The sequence below is a fragment of the Aythya ferina genome (genome assembly GCF_964211825.1).
Source record: "Aythya ferina genome assembly, chromosome: 1".
Lineage (NCBI taxonomy): Eukaryota > Metazoa > Chordata > Aves > Anseriformes > Anatidae > Aythya > Aythya ferina.
Window position 1 is genome coordinate 174,915,536 of NC_140296.1, and position 24,792 is coordinate 174,940,327.

The following is a 24,792-nucleotide window of genomic DNA, read 5'->3' on the forward strand; positions in this document are numbered from 1 at the left end:
ACTTTAGCAGTCATACTAAATATTCTTCAATATATTTCCTCTGCCTGACTGGTTGAAAAGTGTAAAAAATTATAAGATGTTATGTGAAGTAATACTGATTAATTGTACAATAGAACCCTCCATGAGAATGTGGGTATTTTGCAAAAATATATCTTGTTCCATGAAACTGGAAATCATGATTATAATACACATTCTGAGGTCGAAGAAACGTAAGTGGGTTAAAAAAAGGTTTAAAAAATTTGTTCAAGAGCTATGGAGAAAGTAATGGTAGTCCTGCCTGAAAATATGTATTTTAGCCATCAGCTTACCTATTGTGGCTGGGACTGAGAATATCTTTGTCTTCCCTGTGTTCAAGGAGATTTTAGCACTGATTTTGTGATGAACAGATATCACAGGAAGGAAGGACTGGTCAATGTTCAAGCTGTGTGTTGGGCTTTTCGAGTTAAATTCTGGGGGAAATGTATACCCTTCTTAAAGCCATAAAAAATATTATTGGACTTACAGAGTTTGGAGTTACAGCATTTATTGCTGTTGGAGTTAAAACATTTTGTCAGTCTAGGAGGAATACCCAGAACAGGAATAACCAAAATCTAAAGAAGAGATTTTATTCAAAGATCAATTTGATAACATTCTGTAAAGAAGAAAGTCTTAAAGTCCAAGTGGAAGAATAAAAAAACCCATATATATGCCTCTTGCAGGATTTGGTGTGTGAAATATTTTTGCTAGATGAGTCTGTTGTGAAATAATATGTAAAATTGAATTTTGTCTTAAAATATGTTTTCAAAAAAAAAAAACAACTAATTTTTACTCGGATTAGAATGTCACATATTTTTTGAAGTTATATTTGCATGTAAATATGCAGTATTTCTCTCTCTTTTTTTTTTTTTTTTTTTTTTTTTAAGAATATGGTAGCTAAATATATAATAAATTATTCACACAGTCACAGGAGCGTGCAAAACAAATTCAGCAACACAGTATAGTTTGGCTAATCCTTTCAGTTGTGATAAGCCTCCAGAATCATCAGTATTTGGGACCTTGATGCAGAACTGTTTTTAGGTAAATCAGTGTCCCACAGCTATGGTTATTAAACTGGAATAGGAAAGGTCTGACTTCGCTTAAACTGAAAGAATTCAAGCTGTACATGTGCAACACCAAAATGCCAGTTCCATCCCTGCCTGTCTCTAGTCTCCTCAGAGGTACAGCATACGCAGAGCTTTCTCCAAAGCACTCCTCACCTCACAGAGAGAAGCAAGGAGTGTGGGCCCATGCTTTTGCCCTCTCTTCGAGTGTTTTGCAGCTACTTTTAATCCTTTGCCAATAATGGCCAATAATATAGGTTCCCCTTTACTGTATAAATAGTATGCAGTCCCAGAGCTTTCTTATAATGAATAAGAAAAGGAACACTGGATTTTGACAGTATCCTCAGTTTGACTTTCTTCCTAAGCTTTTGTTATAGTTTTCTTGCTTTCCCTTTTTATCATCTTAACACCAAATATAGAATAAGTGAATAAGCTAATATATAAAAGAGAGAAGTAGACATCTGGATGAGATGATGGCAGCTGTTCTCCCTGAAGAACAACAATGGACTAAGTAATTACAGACAGAAACAGCATTTCAGAAAGCAGGATTGTCTCTAAACAGACCTTGAAAATAGAACATGCACATCCCAGATCTATTTTTATTATAAACATAATTGAGGGGGAAAAAAATAGGAAAGTTCTTGACATAGGTTTATAAAAAGAGCTGTTTTCTTTCTGAAGAGAGAATTAGAAAATGAGGACCAAGAACAGGATGGAAATATGGGAGTGGATGAAGGTGAAAATCAATCAATTAACAAGATTAGCAATGAATAGACTATTGTAGGACGACCTGGATTTTCATATCCCCAGCTTCAGCTTTGAACACAGGACAGCTGCTGGTGGTCATTAATTAATGATTAATGACTTCAGTGTTAAATAAGGGTATAGACTGTGATGGCAACCATGAGTGGTTAAAGCATGGATTCCACTTTGCATTTGAATTAGGGAGTACGTGCAGAAAAATGAACTGGGGAATATTTGAATTGGGTAGTATCAATACAAAAATGTAACTTAAATATAGAGAAATGGTAGCATAGTCATCAATAATTTTACAGCATTTGCTCCTTGAAAATAGTGTGCATATACAGAGACAAGTAACCCTGCTAATTAGAGTTTAAACTATCTAACACGAACTCTTTAAAGAAATTAACCATCTGTCATTTCTCTAATGATCTTAATGGAATAAGTCTTCCAAACTGCCTATATAATTAATACTAATTTTTGTCTTGTACATGAACTATATGAGGAAAAGAAGCTTGTAATTAAGATAAACTGTAAGTGGGCATTTAAATGTGTTAAGTGTTGATAATTCAAGCATCTCTTATCTCTTGTCACTGTCACTGCCACATCAGATTGTTAGCTGGTCACCACACGTCTATCTATAGATTTATACTGAATCAATGGGAGTAAGACAGGTGACAAAAAGTAACTGGAGCTCAAGAATTCAGAAATTTTATGCACTTCTGTGCCTCAAAAGTGATCTCTTACTTTCCAATGTTAGTAATGAATGGTTTGGGAAAACTGACAGCATAATATTCTTTACCCATAAGTACGTGATGCAGCTCAGTCAAAATTTGTTTTTGCTGTTGGATTGGATTCTATTTGTTCTTTGTTTTTTTTTTTTTTTTTTCTTAGATGTTTGCAGAATTTGGATGCACAAGATAAATATTGCAAAGTTGGTAGGGGCTTGCAGCACACAAGTGGGAAATGCTATATAGATCTTCTGTTTATTTTTAATAATGAAATACACGGTAGGAAGAATAGGGGCTGATGTTGCACAGCACTAGGAAAATGAGAGGAGGAGGAGATAGATGACACACCTCATAGACAGTGTGTTAACTTTTACTGAGTTCTGCAAAAATGTCTGCATGGCTAATAAAATTAGTAAAACGAACCCCCTCTAGTTGCCATTGCTCTGTTGTACTTAATAAGGTCTAATGGGTCTGTATTATCTCCTGAGAATGCTGTTATTCGCCCTCAATAATCTTATAAAGTTTTTGTACAGCAAACCACACAGTATTGTGAAATAATAGTACGTGTGTGTGTGTGTAACGTGTTTGATGCACAGTCAAATGCACATAATTGAATTAATTACATTGTTAAATATATTTTGCAACTCTAACTTGTCTGTGTCATAATGAACATTCTATGTTTTTTTTTTTTTAACGGAGCTTTCATGTGCACTTAGTGTTATTATTACTGTGGAGCATAACAAATGATGGAGCTGAAAAATATTTTGTATCTAGAAAGAGCTCATTTTAGACATAATTTAGTCAATATAAATACTGCATTTAAAACTTAAGTTGATTCTCAGAACAGAAATGTTATGAATTTTAGCACTGTTGAGCATAGATTTCTAGCCAGTACAAAATGGATTTTGGATATATTAGATAATACAGCTTTAGAAATAATCACTGAAACTAGTGCTTTTGGTCTTTATTGAACGTTTATGTAAATTTGGGTGTGTTGATCATTTAAATCTCTCTGGAAAAGTAATTTTTATTTCCTTTCCTCTGTAATACTCTTATACGGTCCTGTCTCCATCATCATTATGATGTGCACTGAAATAAGTATGGGACATTTGTTAAATGTGTTTCACGTAATTTCCAAAGATGCTTGAAATAAATGGCCTCACTGCTTCTTCTTAGAGCATAAGAAATATATCTGGGCAATACTGGCATTTCTAAATAATGCAAATAATGATTCTATTTATTTTTGAACTTCAAAAAGTAGAAGAATCCATATTCACAGTTCTCTTTGAATGATTATTTTAGGAATTGTTTTTTAGCTTCTTTGTAATGCACAGTTTTATCTTCTACAGTTCATGGATTGGCATTTGAAATTTCTGAACTCAGTTTCCTCAATGTCCTCTCTATTTAAGATAACTTCCTGGATGTTTCAGTAAAAAAAAAAAAAAAAAAAAAGTGATGGACATGAATTAATAAAGAATTATCAACAGAGCACCACCCTTTTTATTACAATCAAGTATTTATACTTTTAATAAAGCTGGAGAGTCATACCTTGTTATTAATAGAGAATTCTGGCTAAAGCTGTTTCTGATGGTCTTGTCAAAACTGCTGTGGATGGTGTGCCATACATTAGAAGAGTGAATGTCTTAAGAAGCTCTATGTGCAGGAATTTTTCCTCTGTATTTTAACCATCAGTCCGTATCAGAGACAATCATGCAGTGCAGCCTGATTGCTCTCTGAGGTGCCACTCAATATACATGTATATTCAGCAAGTATGAAGAAGTATGGAAGGAATATGAAGAAGTACTATGTTTAAATGGTTTAAACTGTGTTATCGAACACAAGCCAACATCTAGGTGGAAGGTAGAACACCCTGATTCTTTTTTGCTGCTTTTTTTTTTCTATTCATATAATTTTAAACTGTCTTTTCCTTTAATAGAATCACAAATTTTCTTGTTACTCTGGGGCATTTTCCCCCTAACTAGTGACATGTAATCTTCAATCCAAAAATCATTTATCAGGGCCACGCTTTTTTTTGTTATTGTTGTTAAATGCTAGTATTCTGTTTAAAAGAAAAATAGACCTCAAGATTGAACACATAACCCAAACTGTATCAAAAGAGCCCACACTTCTATTTCTGTGGCTGAGAACCGGATCCTCTTCCTGAAATGTCAGCAGACATACTACAAAAGCTTTCTTACAGGAGGATATGAAGTACTGGAGTTTCTTACAGCAAAAGTAGGAAACCAAGCAAGTTATCTTTGAATCCAAGCTTTCTTATTTAGCTAATGGACCATTAATTTTATTGGTAATGTATGCTTTAAGCAAGTCCATCTTAAAAGACTCAGTAGGTTTTCTTAGCCTGGAGAGTAAATGTTTGGAAGGTGCATTTAAGGATGAGTATTCTTTTTCCTACAAAGGTCATACATCTGTGCAAATGGTCTTTAAACCCCCAGCACTGCAAGATGGAGTTATCCATATCTGTACTGGAACACCGACAGAAAGTTCACTTGGCAAGGCAGCCACAGCTTCCCCCTGCCTTTGGGTCTCTTGTGGGCTTTCAGAGCTGTGCTTGGGTATGCCCTTACAGCTGCTCCTCTGGGTGTCAGTCTGCCTCCAGCTGCTTTTCTCTAATAAGCTCTTACCCATAGTAAAGAGCTGTTGTGCATGCTGGGGATGCTGCTGCATCCCCAAGGCATGGGGTGGATGGTAGCACTTTCTCATTGAGCATGATATTTAATTTGCCAAACGCAGTGATTTGAGCTGAGTTTACCAGTGTGATGTATTGCTGTATGTACCCTGCCTCCTGAGATTTGAAAATAATGGCTTTGCAAGATATTTTGGCCTGCTGAGTGCATAATGTTTCTCAGATTTCCATATTTTCCTGTTGTATGGTATATAAAACCTTTAAAAATGAGAAAATGATATATATTTGTATACATATACATGTTATTAAATAGCACACCATATTTAAATAATATCATAATATTAACACAAACTTAGAAAACCAGAATATTATTATGGTATAGAAAACACTTTTAACCTCATTTGCATGGTCATGACTTCCCTTTCTTTTATTTTGTAGCCTGATCTAGCATACATACTGCTTCAGCCAGCATGAGAGATTTTAGTGTGGTAGGAGGTTGGAGTCAAATATTGTAACTGGATTTTGAGGTGCCGGATCATTTGGTGAACAATAACAGTTTCAGATATTCACACTGAGAGCAAAGTAATTAAATCTCATGCTTCAGGGCAGAGGCCTGCAGCCTGTGCTTGGCTGCATCCAGTAAGGGACTTGGCCTAGTAAGTGCCAGGGCCTCCATGCTGAGGGCTGATGAGAGTGTTGGTGACGGTATGAGATGTGCAAGACCTTGTCTAGAAGAGGGAGAACAGGTTGGTTTAATAAAACAAAGCAAACAAAGAAAGAAATGGAACAACAACAACAAAACAAACAAAACCCACAAACAACAACCACCACAAAACAACAAAAATACCACAACAAACCTGTGCAGTGTTTAAAATAATATATTTTCATGTTGGTGATTTTTCCCTCTTTTAAACAACAGGTACTCGCCATTGCTACAAGAAAATTTATATCTAGTCATAAGCTAGGGATGTGCCATTCTGCCAGTTTTATACTCCTGTGGTTTATGGCCAGTATTGAAATAGCAAGCTGAACTCTTCCATAGTGATTTGCAAATGTTAACAAATTAATTTTCTTGACAACCCTGTGGGGTGTGTGCAGACTTCAGCTTTTATTTATAAAGCGGAAGATTCAGAGCAGTGTAACAGCCAAGACTAGGGAAGAAAGAGCATCCAATTCCAGATTTAAGACCTGTGTCAGACATCCAGAACTGCCATAAGCTGCACTAAAAATTTTTTTCTAAAGCCTGTACAGAACGATGGCTATGGAAACCTCACATGCAGTTGGCCCATGTGTGCTGACTCAAGTTACGTACCTGTATGTTCCCCAAACAGACAGTTTTCCTGAAAAGAAAATTTCAGGGGGTCTGAAGTTATTTATGCTTAGATGAATGCTGTTAATTTAAAAAAAGAAAATGCATTTTGAATATATTAGAACATTTCACGTGACATATGGAAATGACACTTTAGAGCACCTCATTTTGAAATTGCATTTTCCACTTAAAACAAATCACAAACTAAGATATTAAAACATTCACCAGTGGAAATGCTTGCCAAATACTTGTTTGTTTCAGGCTAAACGGTACATTTAAAGTTTACACAAAATCATATTGTCCATATTTTGAATGTATTCCCCAAAGGGATATTTTCCCAGAGTGTCACCAGACTGAGGATTTCTATCTCAGAGCACACCGTGACCAAAGTTCCTTACTCTAAGGAGCAGTCAGACCTTTGCTCCTAGGTTACTTAGCTCATCCAAAATAAAGAGCTTTGAATGCACTGAAGCAAAAGAAAAAAAAAAAAAGGCTACATTTTGAAGTCCAGCTTTCTGCTAACCATATTTTTTGCAGCTTGGAGCACGTGACACACACCATTAGTCAGCTTTCTGCAGGAAACCCTATGAATCCTGCATAGGATAAGCCTGTGTGAATAAATTATACATTAGAACTAGCATATGGATTTGCAGTATGTTAGCCATCTCTTTGGCAAATATTTACAAGAATCGTGTAGCCCACATGGAAAATGTATTGATGATTGCTTCCCATTAATGAAAGTGGAGTTATGCTCCAACACAGCCCTTGCGTAGTTGCATGTCTTAAAACTGTGTACTCTGCTTATCCCATTGTTACATGTGCACATAGCTGTGTCATCACTAACTACTACTGTGTTAATCTCTTACTAAAAGGCTTTCATTTTTTTGTGGTGTGAAGCTTCAAAAGTGTCCCATTCTTGTTTCACTTTTCAGAGCATGACGAATGTATAACAAACCAGCACAACTGCGATGAAAATGCTCTCTGTTTCAACACTGTGGGTGGGCACAACTGTGTCTGCAAGCTGGGTTACACAGGAAATGGTACCGTGTGTAAAGGTAAGCTGCTGAAATCCTGGCGGTTCAGCTTTCCTTGAACTGGGTGAGGTGCTTTGTCATGATTAATGCATATCTGTTTGTATACCCTGAAGAAAACAGACAAAATGGTAGGCTGGGCATTGAGACCTACAATGTCCACACTTGATATATTGCTTGGGTGAAGTGAAAATTATTTGGTTTGCTGTGTCTTTTTATTTCAAATGAGAAAAGTGGTAGACATGTTTGCACAAACCCTTTGCCACAGATGAGGTGGTGCCCTGTTTCCTAGCACTCTCACTCCCTGGTAAACATTAGAAGTCATATTACTGCTTTAGGAAAATGGTTTTCCAGAGATGAAATGCTGCTTTTATTTCTGTTGCATCTCACGTGAGAGGAGATGATACTTGGACCCAAATCCTTGGAAGTCCTCAGACTCCTAGCACAGGATGCCCAACAAGAAAAGTAGTGCAGTTGTAGAGGAATTGGCCAGACATGAGAGGTAGTCTAACTGCAGCAACAGCATACCCAGTGTTCCTTGAAATGGCACTAATCCACGTGATGTCTTAGGTGTCAGACTCTAAGGGGCCTCAGTTAACATTGATAATGATGCAATTGTGCTGCTGCTTTATCATGACTAAGCAACCATCTGATTGATAGGCCTACTGATGATCTTAGCACTAGTTTTTCCTTCACCTGAGTCACAGTGTGACTCTTCTAAATATTCCTCACATAAATGAGCAGTTTGTAAATCACCTTCACGCCTGCATCCAGTGAAACATATAGGTAGATAGAGCAAATGCACCCTTTTGTGCTGTGTTCCCTCCTCTGGGGAATTGGAAAAGCAAGTTAGCAGGGGAAAGTTCAAACCCACAGCCGCTGCTCAGCCTGTGCAGCTCACAGGTGAAAGTCTGTCAGCTTACAAAAAGGTGACAAAGACAAGATGCGTAACCCTTTTTTTGGCACTGAATGCAGATCTAATATTTCAGGGGCTACCTGGCCCCACTGTAGAAGTGCATCCTTCCCCTCCTTTTTGCTATTAAAAGCAGGATTCAAGAGAAGGCTCACAGCCTATGTATCCCATTCTCTGTAACCCTAGCTTGGATGCTAGGTTGTGTCTTTCAGAGGGAGCTGGACGTGCTTCTTGTCTCTGGGGGTCTGGCAGCTTTTCATGTGCTGTGCTTGCTGCTCTGGGTAATTTGCACCAGGAGGCTTAGATGTCCCAATGCTGGGGTCTCACACCATGAGACTGGTGCCTCAGAACTGAGACCTGGAAAGCTCAAATTCATAACACCTATGGCCACTCTCAGATGAGGTTTAAGACCTCATCCCGTGGCTGGTCACAGATGGAAGGCAAGCACAGTGTGCCCAGATTTCCACAGTTTGGAGAGCTTAGTGATAATTGTTGTCCACCTCCTCTCACCTCAGTTTTCTGTAGGTTCTTGTGACCAGAGCATTGCTCATTCTGTATTGCAGATACAATCAGCAATTAAACAGCTGCTGTGGTTTGCATCAGAACTAGTTGCATTTCTCTGTGAGCAGAGGAGTCTCTTTAATGCATGCACATATTTATAACTAAATCTGGAGAAAGCTGAAATGCCTAAATACATGAGCACAGCTTCTCAGATTGCAGTGTGCCAACAAACAAATCCAGGGATTGACTTCAAACTGTAAATGGTAAATGTTTTTGAGTTCTTCACAATCTCTTGAGAGAAATTGCTATTTTTATTGTTTCAATCTAGTCTCTGAATCAAGGAAGAGGGTAGCCAGCTGATTTAGTGCTCATTTGTGCCTGTTGTGCTCAGGCATTTACTTGGGAAGCACAGAAGAACAGCACTGCCCTACGAAGTCTGTTCCAAGGGAATATGCTGCCCTTCACTGATTCCCAGTGCATGGGAAGAAGTATGTATGTGGGCTGTTGTCTTCAGATGACTTACACTAATCTTCTTCTGTAGCTTGTCAGCCCATCTGGCCAGTGAGGCAGGGGGGCTATAAACCATCCCTTAGTGACCTCTGTCCTTAGGAGAAAGAAGCCTCTGTGCTGGGTGCTGTAGGGACTGCATTTTGTCTGTCTGCCAGAGCCCTGTGGACACCTGCATAGATACTGAGTGTAGCTTTGTTAATTTCTATGCTTTTATTATTTCAGCATTTTGCAAAGATGGGTGCAGGAATGGAGGAGCCTGTATTGCTTCCAATGTGTGTGCCTGCCCACAAGGCTTCACTGGCCCCAGCTGTGAAACTGGTAAGATTATTATTGAATTTATGGTGAAGGTAATGCAAGAAGGATGCTTGAGGTAATCCAAGAACGAAGGGGAGTTTTAACTGTGTGCCCTAAAAGGGGAAGCTGCTGCTCAAAAGTTACTCACTTTTCCTATATGCCTCCCAAGTGAACTCATTACAGCAGTTCTAATTAGAAACACATGGACTGCAAAAATGAGAACATGAATTAAGATGTCTTGGGTTTTGATGTTTCATAATTAATAAGAATATTATAGACTTGCTTTTCACCTCAAATGATCTTTGCTATTTCCTATAAATGGCAGATAATTTGACATTTCTGATTTAAGTCCCAATAACTGATTACTTCTCTGCTGTATACGTGTCCCTCCTTTGCTAGCCCACCTTCCCTTGCAACCTTATTTGAATACTTTGATTAATTCAGCATTCTTTACTCATTGTAAGGCAGATTTCCTGCTGCTTTTACCTCCTCTTGCAGGCATTCCTTTCTCTTCTTGCTGTCCCTGAGGATGGCTGTACAAATAAAACCTTGTTTTAGAGCTTTATTTTTTAAATCTTGGATCTAGTCAAATTACAGCAGGAGGCACTTTGCCCAGCAGAGTACAGTGTTAATACTTAGTATTTCCAGTCCCTGTAAATAATTTCTCAAAGTTCAAATGAATAGTTTCAGCACCTTTATTTATTGCTGCAGAATTTTAAAACGCATTCTAACAGTACGTGCCCTCAGGAGGTAAAGAGAGAAAGCTCGCTTAGATTAATTGGCTTCAGTATGCCTAATAAAAGGGCAGTCTGCCACCTATGATTGACTATTGTTGCCATTCTATATTGCCTTCAATAAATCTTCCAAGCAGAGGAAAGGAGGTCATTTGAGCAAGTATTGCTTTCATCTGACTTGTAAACATGTCCAGTTTAATGAAAAACACAGACTGATCTGAATTCTGTATTATCTGGTCCATTTGAGAGGTGAGAAATTAGATTGTTTTCGTTCTGCTGTAGCTGGACATATATTACCACAGAGCGCAAGAGGGGTGCTGTGTGAAAATCAGTATTCTGACTGTTGATCTATTTCTAGAAAAATGTCAAAATGGCAAGATTTCAGGTATTTCTCAGTCTTTCACAGACTGAAAATAACGTAGTGCAGGATGTCAAGGTCTCTTCAGTGTAACTGTTGTGTTTTCTTTGGAACAGTTAATGTGCTAAGATAATGCTGAAGTATTAAAACAGTTACTTTGTTTTAGTAATATTTGTCTCACATGCTCTTTGCTGCATTCTGCTGATATCAACTAAACATAATGTGTATCATTTCAAGGCCCATATTCATCTTTTCCAGCTTTTTATATCTATCTGAAATATGTAGACTAGAAACATCTTTGTTTTAGTCTGTACAGGCAAAATGAATAGCCACTATCAAAGGGTGAGCTTCCTTGTCTGAATTGTCGCCTGGAAGTCCTGTCTCTGATTCCTTCTTTAGAGGAGAGCCCAGGTACAGTCTGTTCCCAAATCAGAAAGTTCAGATATTGGCCTAGAGTGAAACTTCTGCGCCTTCAGTGCAGTCAGGCTCGATTACCCTTCAAGGGCAGCCAGACTGCTGGCCTTCCTGCCCTACAGCAACCTTACAGGAGGGCAGGCAGCATAGCAGAATGCCTCCAGAAGCATTGTCCTATACATGTATGCTCTGAACACCTGATCTCAATATTTAACATATGATTAGTATGCTAGTTTTGACCTGATATATGAGAGCTAGTGATACTATTGCTATGATTTGGAGGCAGTTTGGTAGCACCAAACCAGTTTTGTAGGCCAATTTTACAAAGAGAAGCCCCTCTCCCCTGGTGGAGGTCCAGTGGGCATCATATTTGTTCTTACTGGTGAAATAAATTGTGCAAGTGGTCAGCCAAAGGGTACAAGCCTGGTCACTTTATTTGGATATTAATGTCCAGGAATGGGATTATAGTCAGATTACATGTGGCTTTGAAACATACATAGTCTGAAATACCTTCAGTGTGACAAGTGGAAGAGATGCTCTGTTCATTCTGAGACTGTGTGCTTAGAAGCATGCAGCCATAAAGGAAAACCTGAGTTTCAGATAGCACATACTTACTCCCAGTGAATGTGGCAGAGTTTCATGAAGGTAGTTCTTGTTAAGCTTGAAGTGATCAAGACATTCACACTACAAATAATTTATGCTGGAAGCTTCCCTTTTTGAACAGTCACTTTATCTCCAAAAGTGTTATAATTTTTTTTTTCAGGCAGACATCTTTAGTTGCAGTCACATACAAGTAGGGAGGAGGATTGATATAATGATGCCATCTCTATTTTTAAATCACATACTACTTATTTTGGTTTATGCCACACATATTTAAAAACTGCTTATTGAAGATTCTTGGCATTTTTCACCTAAAACATGTAGTGTTATAAAAATTATCATCAACTGCTGAACTCATGAAGCAATTAATAGGATATCGAATCCACACTGCAGCAATAACCTAAAAAATACAGTCACCAATTCTTACTCCACCCTTCTGTAAAAGATTGATTAGTAGCTGTTTAACTAATTTCTCAGAACTGTGGTGAGGATGAGGTTGGGAGGGGTCTCTGGAGATGACCATGTCCAATCCACTTGCTCAAAGCAGGGTCAAATGAAGTGAATTTCTCCTGGGTTTGTCCAGTTGGATATTCAGTATCTTCAGGGTTGCCTCTCTGGGCAACCAATTCCAGTGTTCAGTCACCCTCACAATAAACAAACAGACAAATAAATAAAAGTTTATTTTTTATTATGTTTAAATGTGATTTATTGTATTACAATTTATGTCCACCCTCCCCAAGTCATTTTCCTGCACATAACTGAGAAATGTCTGGCTACCCCAGCACCATGATGTATCAATAAGATCCCCCTCAGACGTTTTTTTCTCCAGGCTGACCATCCTAGTTCTATCAGCCTCTCTTTGTATGACAGATGCTCTGCTCCCTAAATAATCTTCAAGACTATTCACTGGATTTTGTACAGTATGTCCATGTCTCTTTTGTGCCGGGGAGCTCAGTACTGGACCCAGCTCTCCAGATATGACCATGACAGCATGAAATAGTGGAGAAGGATCACCCCCTTGATCTGCTGGCAATGTTCTTCCTAATACAGCCAAGGAGGCCTTTGGTCTTCTTTTCCACAAGGGCACATTGCTGCCTCTTGTTCATCTTGGTTGAGTGCCTCACCCTTTTCCAAGTCCATTCCAAACACCAGCTCTGCACATATATTGTCACTGTAAGCCTGAAAGATGCTGCCCCTGCTCAGTTCTTGCCTATGGGGCCAGACTTGTGTGTTGTAGGACACGCCATTGACCCAGAACAGGCAGAAACCACAGCTGAAATGGCTGGGATTGCTGGTATCTAGAGCATTCCCCTAAGTCTTTAATGAGGCTCTCTACCATTTATCAAAGACCTGGCCTGCTCCCTTGGTGCCCTTGCTGTTGGCTGGGGAGTTACACTATTTCACCATTCGTCTGTCAAAGCTGCAGTTGGGAATGGCTTGCAATAAGAGATCAGACCCTTTTGAACCAGCTAGGGTGAATAGCTGATGAACTGGCTATAGCTGTAGGCATGGAAGCTAAAAGGTACAAGATGGAAATTCAGTCAGGCCTGGAGGAATGAGACTCACAGCTCCTCTGAGCCTTCCAAAAGAGTGGAGAGAAGCAGGGGCAGTGAGTAGGAAGCAGACAGCCTGCTTCTGATGGGAGAGGTCAGAAATCTTCCGACAAAATTATCCTGAAATTGAAATGTGGTCTTAGGGCAAGCCCATTCACCCAGGACACCAAGCAGCCTTCCCAGTTTCTGTAGATTAGTAACCAGAAGCCTGTTTGTCTTTAGAGGCATAGCTGTAATTCTTTTCACTTGTCACCTGCCATGGAAAGGGTATGTCAGATTCCTAAACACAATGCAGCTTTGGCAAAGAGAAGCAAAGCTTTCTGTAACTAGGTGCTGTAATGGACATTGCATTTCAGAGAATTTTTTGCTTCTGAGTGGGTGCTTCTAAGGTGTCAGTAGGAACCACTGCTCCCTCAGTAACATAAGAATGAGGATCAGCTAGTACTGTTAGATATTATTTGTGTGAGATGAGGTATTCACTGTGAAGTGCCTTACAGTTAACAGAGCTGTTGCAAGGCTTTAGAATTTTTCCTGCAAGCATTTTAGATTAATCGTGGCCTATGCCCTATTGAAATGAATCAGAAGGACAAGGAAGCAGATGTAAGAATTGTGTGCAGATACACTGACCTCCAGCGCTTTTTTTTTTTTTTTTTAAATTGGTAATAGAACATAAAAATGAGATCTGGGAAAAAAATCCCATTTCTCTTCCCAAAGGAAGTAATTTGAGGCATAACTAATGCTGGGAGTGCATTTGTTGGCTTGTATATGTGTTAAAAGATTTTCAAGTTCTACAAGACACAGCAGTAGTTAACCTGGTAGAGCACTATCTTCTGCAGCTGAGACCACCAAGGGAATCTGAAAATATTTGTGCCAGTTAAACTTCAAAATACCTGACAACGCTGTCTTGTTTGATTGCAAAATTATGAATTCTTCAGTAGACATTTTTAAATGCTGTCTTAAACTGTGTTTGAAAACTGCTTTATTTCAGAAAGTTATAGGATAACTTTGTTAGGTTGCCTTGATGTTATGGTAACTCCCCTTTAATTTGATGATAGAACTTTAAAAGTGAGTTTGTTCTCCTACTATATATGCATATATGCTAGTCCATGTGTCTAAGATTACTGCATTCTTGCTGTTTGTCAGCTTCTCTTTTGAGTTCCCACATTCATTTTGTACTTTGAGTATTCCCTTGGACCACTTTTATTTATGGAGGAGATCAAATAGCAGAATTTCACTACTATAGTAGTGTTTTGATGTAGTTTTTGTAACAAGTTGTTTGGAAGTATATGGCTTCTTTATGGATGATTGGCTCTAACTTTCATTTCCTGATAAGAAACTTTCTTTGGTTATCAAAGGAATCATATCTTAGAGGTCTTTTCCAACCTAAATGATTCTATGATATCCCCCTGCTATTATGCCATGGCAAACTGCTGAAAATAATCTGGCATACAAAGCTGTTGTGTTTGAACGGATCTGTTGAGAAAAAGTTTAACTTACAGACTCTACATTTATTCAACCCTATATTATTACAGATACTAACCCGGTATTTTTACTGACAGTGTAGTTAAATATATAAGTGGATTTATGAAAAAAAAAAGGTCAGCGTGAGATATATGAGCTCACTGTCTTTTATCAGATCTCTTACCAGAAGTAGCTAGATATAAGGAAAAATATATTATTTGGCTCTTCTATGTATTTTTTTCCTGTATGGAAAGCTCAAACAAAAATACAAAAAGTGTTGTTAATATTTCATGGAGAAACAAAAAGACTGATGTAGCAAAAGTATTCATGACTTTACCCTTAACGCTTGTAGTTCAAAATACTAAAATACGACTCAGACAAGTGATTTGGCAAAACAGTTGTTACAGATCAGATCTCTCTAGAGTTTTGTGCCACTTTCTGTATAAGCTAAATAATTAGCATGTGTGACTGTTGCTCTTTTCAACAAATCCAAATGAATTTGTTCATGTGCACTGGCCATAATAATAGCAGGCTTCAGATTATTGAATACTATTATTATTCCTGTTTCAACGAATGCTTGAGAAATTCTTATAATTCTGGTACCCTTGTTGTTGGGAAAATAATTTTACTGGTATTGGAATAGAAGACATTGTCAAAGTAACCAGAAAACTTGTTAACGTTACTGATTTTGAATATATATATATATATATATATATGTATATATATATAATTTTTTTTTAGTACTTTCATCATCCTAAGATAATTGTGTCCATTTAAGCCCTTCATTATTGGTGTTCAGCTAAACCAACTACAATAAGCTTGTGGCCAGGTAGGCTCTGAAGCTAAAACTGTGACACAAATGGCATTTGAAGCCCACAGAGCATTGAACCAATTCTAAAAGAACTGGAATTACTTTTGGCACAACACTTAAAAATTCTTGGCCCCAGTCTAACAGAAACTGTCTGTAACCTCTGAAGTATCGTACTCAAAACTTTCACAACTAAGGAATCTGCTTTTCACCCAGTTTTATTTTTAAAATGAGAATTGAAATTACTGAGCATAGGATTGGAGTTTACAACAAGAATGTTAAAAGGCTCAAATTTACAGTGCAAGTGTGCAAGATTCTGCATAAACCTAAAGTAATAATAGTACCTTTAAACAGTTTGTAGTCTAGCTAGAGAAAGCAGATGGTTTGCAAAAGAGGGGAGCAAGATAAAAGTGGTGAGTGAATATGAAGATAGTGCAGAAGTAGACTGTCCGGAGTGAGAGCTATAGCAAGAGGTGATGCCTTCCTCAGTTCATTGGTTTTCACATCCTGCCTGGCTTGCTTGCCAGAGAATTCAGGCTTCCATTTTTTGGGAAGGCTGCCAGGTTTAAGACCATATCTTAGAGGATACTTTCAGTGGGCAGTGCTTTAGTAACATTAAAGTGCTGACTTTGACTCACAGAAATAGGAAAATGTTGAGTTAATCTACTGAACCTGGATAAAACTTTTTTAAAGCAAATAGCACTTAAGCCTGATTTGTGATGTAAAACATTTTAACAGATCCCACTGGGCAGTGAATGGGGAATTCATCATCTTCTGAAAGTCAGGACTTTTAGAGTCAATCAAGTCTAGCATTTCAAGTTAAGTCATTTTCAAAGTTCATAAGCTATTTAAAATTGTTCCTTTGATGCAAACCAAACCAAACCAAAACAAACAAACAAACAAACAAAAAAAATTACCCAGGACAAAATGCAAAGAATCCAAATTGTGGCTTGCAAGCAGCTGAGATCCAGCTTGCATGCTGGGCTGCATGCTGCTACTGGCACCACAGCTGTGCTGAGGAGGTAGTGGCAGGTCCCCACATAGCCCAGACCCTTCCCTTGCTGTAGGAGGAGGTGAGTGAGGAGGGATGCTGCAGCTGATGTGTCCCCCACATCGCTGGACTTAGCAGTGTGCATTCCCTAGCCCTGGGCAGTCACTGCTATTTCTCATCCTTGTGTTATCTGTTGTACTCCCCATTTTCTTGGTACATCTGCTGGCATCCTGCCCTATGGAAATTTGGGCATGTGGCATATTGAGTTGGGAAATTTGGTCTTTCTAGCTATAGCTCAAATGTAGCTTTAGACATGGGATTCTCAGTATCCTCTTTAATTGGTTTAACTGAGGCTTGCAACAGCAAATATCTAACTGTATTCTCTATTTGCAGGAGCTGACTTTGAAGTAAAAACTCTTCTGAATTACTGCATACACCTGCATTTAATTAATATTTTCTGTAGTCTCCATTTCAGCAGAAAGAGACAGGACCCAGCTGCTAAAAATAATGAAATGATTTTGCTGAGGATGCTGAAATATCTTCCTTTATAACTTGCATCTTTGTTACATAAGGTCATTACCCAGCTTGCACAGGCTGGGTAATGAGTGGGCTGCCTCACGGTCTTGGTCTTCTCAAAGATGGTTTATTTGCATATGAGTTACTGATTACAGAAGCAAGAATAATGTTCTCTGAGCTATCCTTGGTTTATCAAGGTAATGTGTATAACTAGTGTGTTCAGTGGTGCTAAATCTTACACTGTATTATTCCATTTTAAATGCTCACTTACTGTAGGAGAAGCATATATGGGAAGCATCCTATATCATCAATTTCTGTATCTTTTTTTTTCAATATAACAGCTAATTCAATATAACAGCTAATAATTAAAAAAAAAAAAAAAAAAAAAAAAAAAAGTTACTATGATAATTTCCAATACCTTGATACAGAAGCCTAACACTGAATTTGGAGATATATCCTTCATATTTTGCAGTCCTGTCACTGAACTACAATTATGCATTGTGAATAAAAAGAATCTTCATTTATAATATTTTGGTAACACAAAGATAAGTTAGCAAGAAATGACTATGAGTTATTTTCTTAAAAAGGCATACTGGTATTTCAGTCATCTCATATCTCCTTTTCTTGTAGTTGCTTTTTTTTTTTTTAATATTTTCAAAATATGAGATGACTTTTGAGATTTGAACAAGCACTAGCAGGGAGTAGGCTAAAATCGCCACAGTAAGTTGCATAAGCTTAAGGTAATTTTTCTGTTGCTCAGGGTGAAAGCTATTAAACTTCACCTCCTGAATTTCTGAAGGCAAATAGTGCCTAAGGGCAATGATTCAAATACTGAGCTGTGCCCCTGTGAACCATCTAACCCAGAACGTTGGTGGTGATCCTGTCTTTCCAGTACTTGGAAAGTACATTGATTCATTGTCTTTTTTCTTTTGTCTTGCTTCAGTTTCAAATGTCTTGCTTTCAGTTTGTGAGAACAGTAATTCTATGAATTTGAACCTCCACGTTGCTTTCTTGCCAACCTTTTGCATTGTTTTTTTAGTACAGTTTTCTGATGTATTGGTTAGAGCATAATGTAGTGACCTACTTGTGTCTGGTGATTAACAGGGAGAAATATCCTCACTAATACAGGGTAACTGTTCCAGACAGACAGGCCTAATGTGTTCTCTGTCAAATCTGAAATTCCTAGAAAGTCTTTGAAAAATCTCCTTTGGCTGTTCTGGAACAGAGAATGCAAAGAAACTTTTGGCTCCTATATTTTTTCCCTACACTCTGTGATATCATCATGATAACATAACATCACGAGGGTAGGACCTATCATCTTTAGAGCATCTCTTCTGGTCATGAGCTTTGTTGATATGATGTCTCTAGTGAAACAAAGAAAGAAAGCAAATTATGGCCTTGATAGTTGACCGGGCAGGAGGTGGACGTGGTTCTGTGCTGACAGATTGAAAGTGTATGGGTATTACTGAAAAGCTGGTACTGAAAGTCCCATAGAGTTCTTCTGATGAAATGGTTTGTTATCCTTAGTTGTAGCTTTCTGTAATCATCTGAAGGTATTTTATTAAAAGTGTAGAAAGTTATATTTTTAAACCATCTTCCAGAAATTCAAAATGAATGACTATTTTGTCTTATTTTTTTGCCCTGCTCCTCATCTCTTTTAGTTTCTAGGTTAACCTGATAAAAATAACTGTTTTCCTAACTGATCTCCTTTCTCACACTTTCATCTCATAAAAACTAGGCCTGGTATTCAACTGATACGAACTGATGTAGTTCTCTTGACATACACTGTTATGTGCTTTGAATGAACTGCATGTCTGCTCTTTCATCTTTGCATGTGAGCCAGTTTCTCTTGTTTATTTCTATGAAATAACAACAATAGCAGGTTGTGTTGAGTTGTTCTGAAATGTCCATTTGGGCTTATCCAAACCTGATTCTGTGCCATTGATGGTCAAGACCATTCAACCATGGTAGTTCTGATCAAGACTAAGAAAAAAAGGGCTGTGAAACATGTTGTTGAATTGCTTATGCTTTAATAGATTTCTGAAGTCAGGCCTTGGGTTAGCAAGAATCCCATTAAGTTAGAGTCTATGTGAAGGAACTATAACATACAATATGTTCATAGCATTATTCATAAATCATCTGCCTCCCCACAACTAATTAGTATTTTAGGTGAATAGGTGCCCAGTCCGACATGCATAAAAATAAAACAAGTTGCTACTGATGCTTGTACTTTTATGAGGCAGCGGATGCACTATGGTTTAATAAAATTTGAGATAGGGATAATTTCAAAAAAAGGTAATACCCACATAAGGATCTCGAGTGTGATGCAGTTTTCTAATCTAGTTAGATGTGTTCATGAAAAATATTTTGACTTTGCCTAACTTAAAGTCATGCAAAGCATTTGATATATTACATCTTAAGGAACACTGAGCACTAAAGAGGCAAATACTGAAATCTCTGCTTTTTTAATTGGGCATCAGTTGCTCTTCTAAACATAAGCAGACTGAGGAGAGCAAACACTGGCAGAACTAAGTAGAGGCAAAGATATTAACTCTTTCATAACTCTACCTCTCTTCTATTTGGCATCTCCTTCTTTTTACTGAAGTCCAGTGGAAGCAGGAGAGAGAGCATCCTGTGGAATGCATGATGCAGCAGCAGCTTTGCTCACAGGGCTTGTAGGTGGCAAAGGGCATGTCCCTCACTCCATCTAAAACAAAAGTACTGAAATGAAGAGGTGAAGGCTGAAGGAAGGGGGTAAAATTCATCCAGGCACAAGATGAAAGTTCACAGACACTTACATCCTGTAAGAGGAGGACCCCAAATTTGTGGGGAATCTTTGTCAGTTGGCAAGTCAATAAACTGTAAACTATGCAAAGTATGAGTAACAATCTGGTAGATAATAGGTTATAAATATGGGTTGTCTGGGTTACCATCAAGTCCCTGACCCCTTTTACTTGTCAGAGATTTCTCTAATGAGGCATATAAAGAATGTAAACCAGCTAAAGTTTCTCTTTTTTTGCCCCTGACCCAAAAGAATTCAAAAAGATCCCTTTTCAGAGAGAACAAGAAATGCTTGAACAGAGTTTCTGTTGCGACTCTGCTTGAAGAGACTTAGCATGTATTTTTTTTTTTTTTTTTTTTTTTTTTTTTTTTTTTTCTCCCTCAGGGAAAAAAATTAATGGATTTGCAGGATTTTATTCTTAAAAAGCTTAATAAATCTTGGGCATGTAATGTTTACAGCCTAAGAGTAACTATAGATTCAGAAAGGACTGTCCCTAGGAAGAGAAATCATACTGCATATTTCATAATACCAATAAAAATCTGTTAAAGGATTAATGAGCGTCAGTTGAATTATTATTATAATTAATAATTCCATCAAAATTCATCTAACCTTGTGCCAATAAATGCCAAGTCTTTGAATTTATTGTTACAAGGAAGTTCTAAACAAAAAAAAAAAAAGAAAGGAAACATGATTGGCAGTCTCAGAAACTGTAGTAGAGAGGTGTTCAGCTAACCCCTGGAGAACAAGCCTTCCTGCAAGGAATGCTCTATTTTAACAATGCTCCAAGTGCTAATTCAGGCTACAGAAAAACAGACATATGCAGCTAGCAGATGGGTTACAAACAAGGGATATATGGTACTGATGAGCTGTATTTAAGAAATTCTGAAATTCAATGTGCTGGTGTAAAAAATAGCTTCCTGCTCTTCCCTCTCTAAATATCTCTTCTGAACATATATAGTAATATGAAGTCTAACCGCTATGGCACCAGCACTGTGTTCAATCACTCTTTCAAATTTGCAGAAAAATTAAAGATCCTTAGAGTTCAGCAGAACTGTACGTGGGAATATTACATTATTACAAAACAAAACAAACAAAAACAAAACCAAGCAAACAAACAAACAACCCTCCCCCCCCCCCCCCCCACACACACACAAACAAGAACACTTGTGGTCTACACGGTGAGCTCTGTTTTAAAAAATTGCAAGACAAATAACCATCAGTGAGTGCTCTTGTGACTTCTATGATATGTCTGTGGTACTCAGTAAAGTAGGTGAGGGAGTAAGGGCAGGGGATGCAGCTTTTGTCTCCAAAGCTCAGTGCTCCTCCTCTTGCCTCCCCCCAGGACAAGTTGGCCTCTTTGGTAGCTCCTGTTCCCCAAACCATGCAAGAATTATAACAGAATCAGCACTGTTACTTAAAACTTTTCACCCAGAGTCCTTTATGTACAATAAAAAAAAATTAGAGTGCTGGTATAGGCACCTTCTCCTCATTTTACAGACGTGGAAATTAAGATGTGGGAAAAACTGAGTAGGTGACAAGGTTTGTAAAAGAAGGCAGCGGCAAAAATCCAGAGAAGACATAGATGATTTTATTTCTGCTCCTCTGCTCAGATATGTCAGTATCTGATGGAAGAAATGGTGGTTTTTATATTGTATTTTTCAGAAGGGGAAGTGAAGCGAATTCATAAAACCTGAGAAAATACTTTTCTTTTGACTTTCAAAGAGGACATATTCTAAAACTGCTAGCTCATTAAATTGCAGAAGAAGGTTTAAAAGTTGTCTGTGAGAATAAACAAATGAGATCTGCAGCAAGCCAACAGGAAAGCCAGGGTTCTGCAAATGAAATGCTTTTTGCTTTGCTGCAGTGTCTGGAAGGGAGGTCACCCTAATCCCAGTTATCACCTGAATTTTTCTCACATATGAAAAATCAGCTCAAAAATGAGCAGTGAGACAATGGCTGGTGACTGTAGAAGCTTGGAAAGTTTTGCTTTGCTTCACATTTTTGCTTAGATTTATTCACAGAGTACATCTTTGGCAGAAATTAAACAAAAATACCCAATATTGAGTTTGGTGAGTATTCTGGATTTAGGCATGAAACCTTCTTACCTCACCCTTTCTGTTTTGTAGTTTAATGTGCTTTAGTGCTCTTTCCTTCTGTCTCTTTCTTCCTTCATTTTCCTTGCCTGACACGCTTTCTTGGGTGTGTATTATTTCTTTCTTCCCTCAGAGTCCTTGTCAGTTTTGAATAGCAAAAGACATCTTCATCTTCTCTGCTGAAGAGTCAGCTAGTACTTATCTTTATATTTTCTTTAGCTTGTTGAAACACTACAATCCTATATGTAGCATCTTAAAAAAAAAAAAAAAAAAAAAAAAAAAAAAAAGAGAGAGAGAGAGAAACCAGGAAAGGAGGGTGCTACAAAAGAGATTGGAGGAGATGGGAAATTTTGTTCTTTATTAAAAACATTGAAATGCATCCACTACTTAGCTATTACTTGCTACGGGAAAGAATCTCCTTTACAAAACATGAAAACTAAAATTTCAGTTAGGTTCTTAAAAGACAGTGTACTATAAATAGAATGTGAATAGTGCAGCTGGGCAGCACTATAATAGAATTTCCTTCTGTTATACAAGAGAAATAAGGATGACCTTCATAACTCACTGTAGGGTCTCTCTTTTATGAATTATGAGACATTCAACTATTAGTGGAATTAAAATCTATAACACTGCCAATCATTGCACCATATCCCTGTGGAGCCCTTCCTCTTACTGTCATCATGAGGGAGTGTGCAATCTCTGCAGATATATGCCAATGATATGTTTGTAGCCCAAGCAAAGAATATAAGAATATAGCTTTTTTTTTTAATTATTTTTCTCCTTTTTTTTTTTTTTTTTCCTTCTGTGATTCAGCAGTTGTGTGCAGTTGCTACATCATTTGACACTTTAAGAGCAGCACTGTAAATCTGTAGTCATAGAATCACAGAATGGTTTGGGTTGGAAGGGACCACCCAGTTCTAACCTTGTTGTGGACAGGTCCACCTCCCACTAGACCAGGTTGCTCAAATCCCCATCCAACTTGTCCTTCAATACTTCCAGGTCAGGGCTATATGGATGATATATACATGTATATATACGAGAGTCATGGTGACAAGTTGCTGGTAAGAAGATGTAGGTAAGAATGTTTTTAAATTATGCACTTTTTTAAAGGATAGAAGACTTAAAATAGAAGACTAAGCTCAGATCAGGGTGTCAGATCAGACCCTAGCCAAAACTGAGTTATTTTGTGAGTTTTTTTGTTTGTTCTCCTGAAATAACCTCTGAACTGAATCATTGGAAATTTATTGTAATTTGCACCAGAACTGAAATGAAACAGCTTTTTGCAAAGTTGAACCCAAACATAGCTGAGAATATGCTGGTAGAATCCGTGGTTCAAACATGTAGAAGTTTTTCTTACAACTGGCAGTTATGACTGAGTTTATTCCTCACTTGAGAAAACTCACGATCTTCAATCAGTGCATTCTGCAAGCAAAGCCTTCTTTCCCACTCATTAGAAAAAGAGATAACATCTGGACAATCTAAATCTTCTTCTTCCTTTTCTTTTTTTTTTTTTTTTTTTTTTTTTTTTTTTTTTTTTAATTTTATTTTTCAGATGAAATGAGCTAGCATTTTTGTTTAAGACTCCACTGCTGTTATCCAGTAACTGACATGCTTAGGGAGATAGGGAGTATTACTACTGTGTTAGTCCTGTTCCTAACATGGGCAAATGGAGTTACATCACTTCCAAACACCAGTATGCATCTAAAGTGGTTTTGTCAGTGTATTTCAAGGTACAGAAGTGCTTTTTCTATCTTGAAGAAAATAATTACTTTTTTTAATATAGGGCTAATAGGGAAATGGAAGTGTGTATTAGGGTAAAGATGAGGTGCTGTCCTGAGAATTATGGACAAAGTGAAAGCAAAACCACACCTTTGTCAGTGTCTAAAAGAAAACCAGTATCTCTCAATTAGTTTAAATTTCTACTGGGGATTGGCTCAAGCAGTTTCACAGAATCTCATTGAAAAATATATTCCTCTTTTTTTTTTTTTTCTTTCTTTTTTTTTTTATATATATTTTTTGCTATTCATGCATGCACCTAGTTCATCATGGCTAATTAGGTGTTCTGAATTATCATCTTCAATTGTTACAATGTCACATCTTTAGATGATATTGGGTACATAATGAAGAACTGTCATAGTTTCAGTTATCTGTGGGGTCTGTGATTGATCAATTCTTGACAACAAAGAATTGTTAACAGGGCTGCATGGTGAAGCAGTCAGTGGAAAATTCCCTTTCATAATGTTTCTATCTAATTTTGGAGCACCGCCACTGACACACATGAAATAACAACACAATTGAATTTCTTTTTGCTGGCATTTAGCAAGACCTATGGGGGTGTGCAGAAATCAATGGGGGATCAGGAGTCTGGAAAATTACATACTTGAAGAATTAATGAACTATAATTCCGTATTACATCCTCAATCACATTTTGCTTCCTTTTCATTAATGGAACTAAATTAGTTTTCCATGGACAGGGTACTTTAAAAAATGCAATCATGCTCTTGATGGGATTTAAAAAAATATATTAAAAAACCTGTTTCAACGACAGTTATTTTTTCATGCAACATGACAGTTGGAAATTTAGAGGGAAGAACATGTATGCAGCATTGACTCAACCTGTTGAAGCAATTTTTAATGTGACGATTATAACTCCAACTCTAGCTTTCAGCCCTTTGAGGCAGATTATGGTGTTAAGGTGACTCAGACAGAATTTCTGCAAGAGTCTGGGT

The 24,792-nt window shown here is 37.6% G+C and overlaps 1 protein-coding gene and 1 long non-coding RNA gene across 3 annotated transcripts in view; one reads left to right on the plus strand and one right to left on the minus strand.

The window, feature by feature from the left end:
- NELL2 (neural EGFL like 2) overlaps window positions 1–24,792 on the plus strand; it is a 146,521-nt gene that overhangs the window by 99,199 nt on the left and 22,530 nt on the right. The window contains exons 14-15 of the mRNA XM_084507019.1: window positions 7,437–7,559; window positions 9,682–9,777. Coding sequence (XP_084363145.1) covers window positions 7,437–7,559; window positions 9,682–9,777 — 219 coding nt within the window. The remainder of the gene's footprint in view (window positions 1–7,436; window positions 7,560–9,681; window positions 9,778–24,792) is intronic.
- The window catches only part of LOC311430446, a 28,268-nt gene continuing 22,677 nt past the window's right edge, over window positions 19,202–24,792 (minus strand). The window contains exons 3-4 of one of the 2 annotated variants that reach the window (XR_014688793.1): window positions 22,076–22,315; window positions 19,202–19,895 (exon numbers count right to left, since the gene is read on the minus strand). This is a non-coding gene — a long non-coding RNA (uncharacterized lncRNA). Of the gene's footprint in view, window positions 19,910–22,075; window positions 22,316–24,792 lie in introns of both variants that reach the window. The other variant, XR_014688794.1, reaches the window with a different exon arrangement.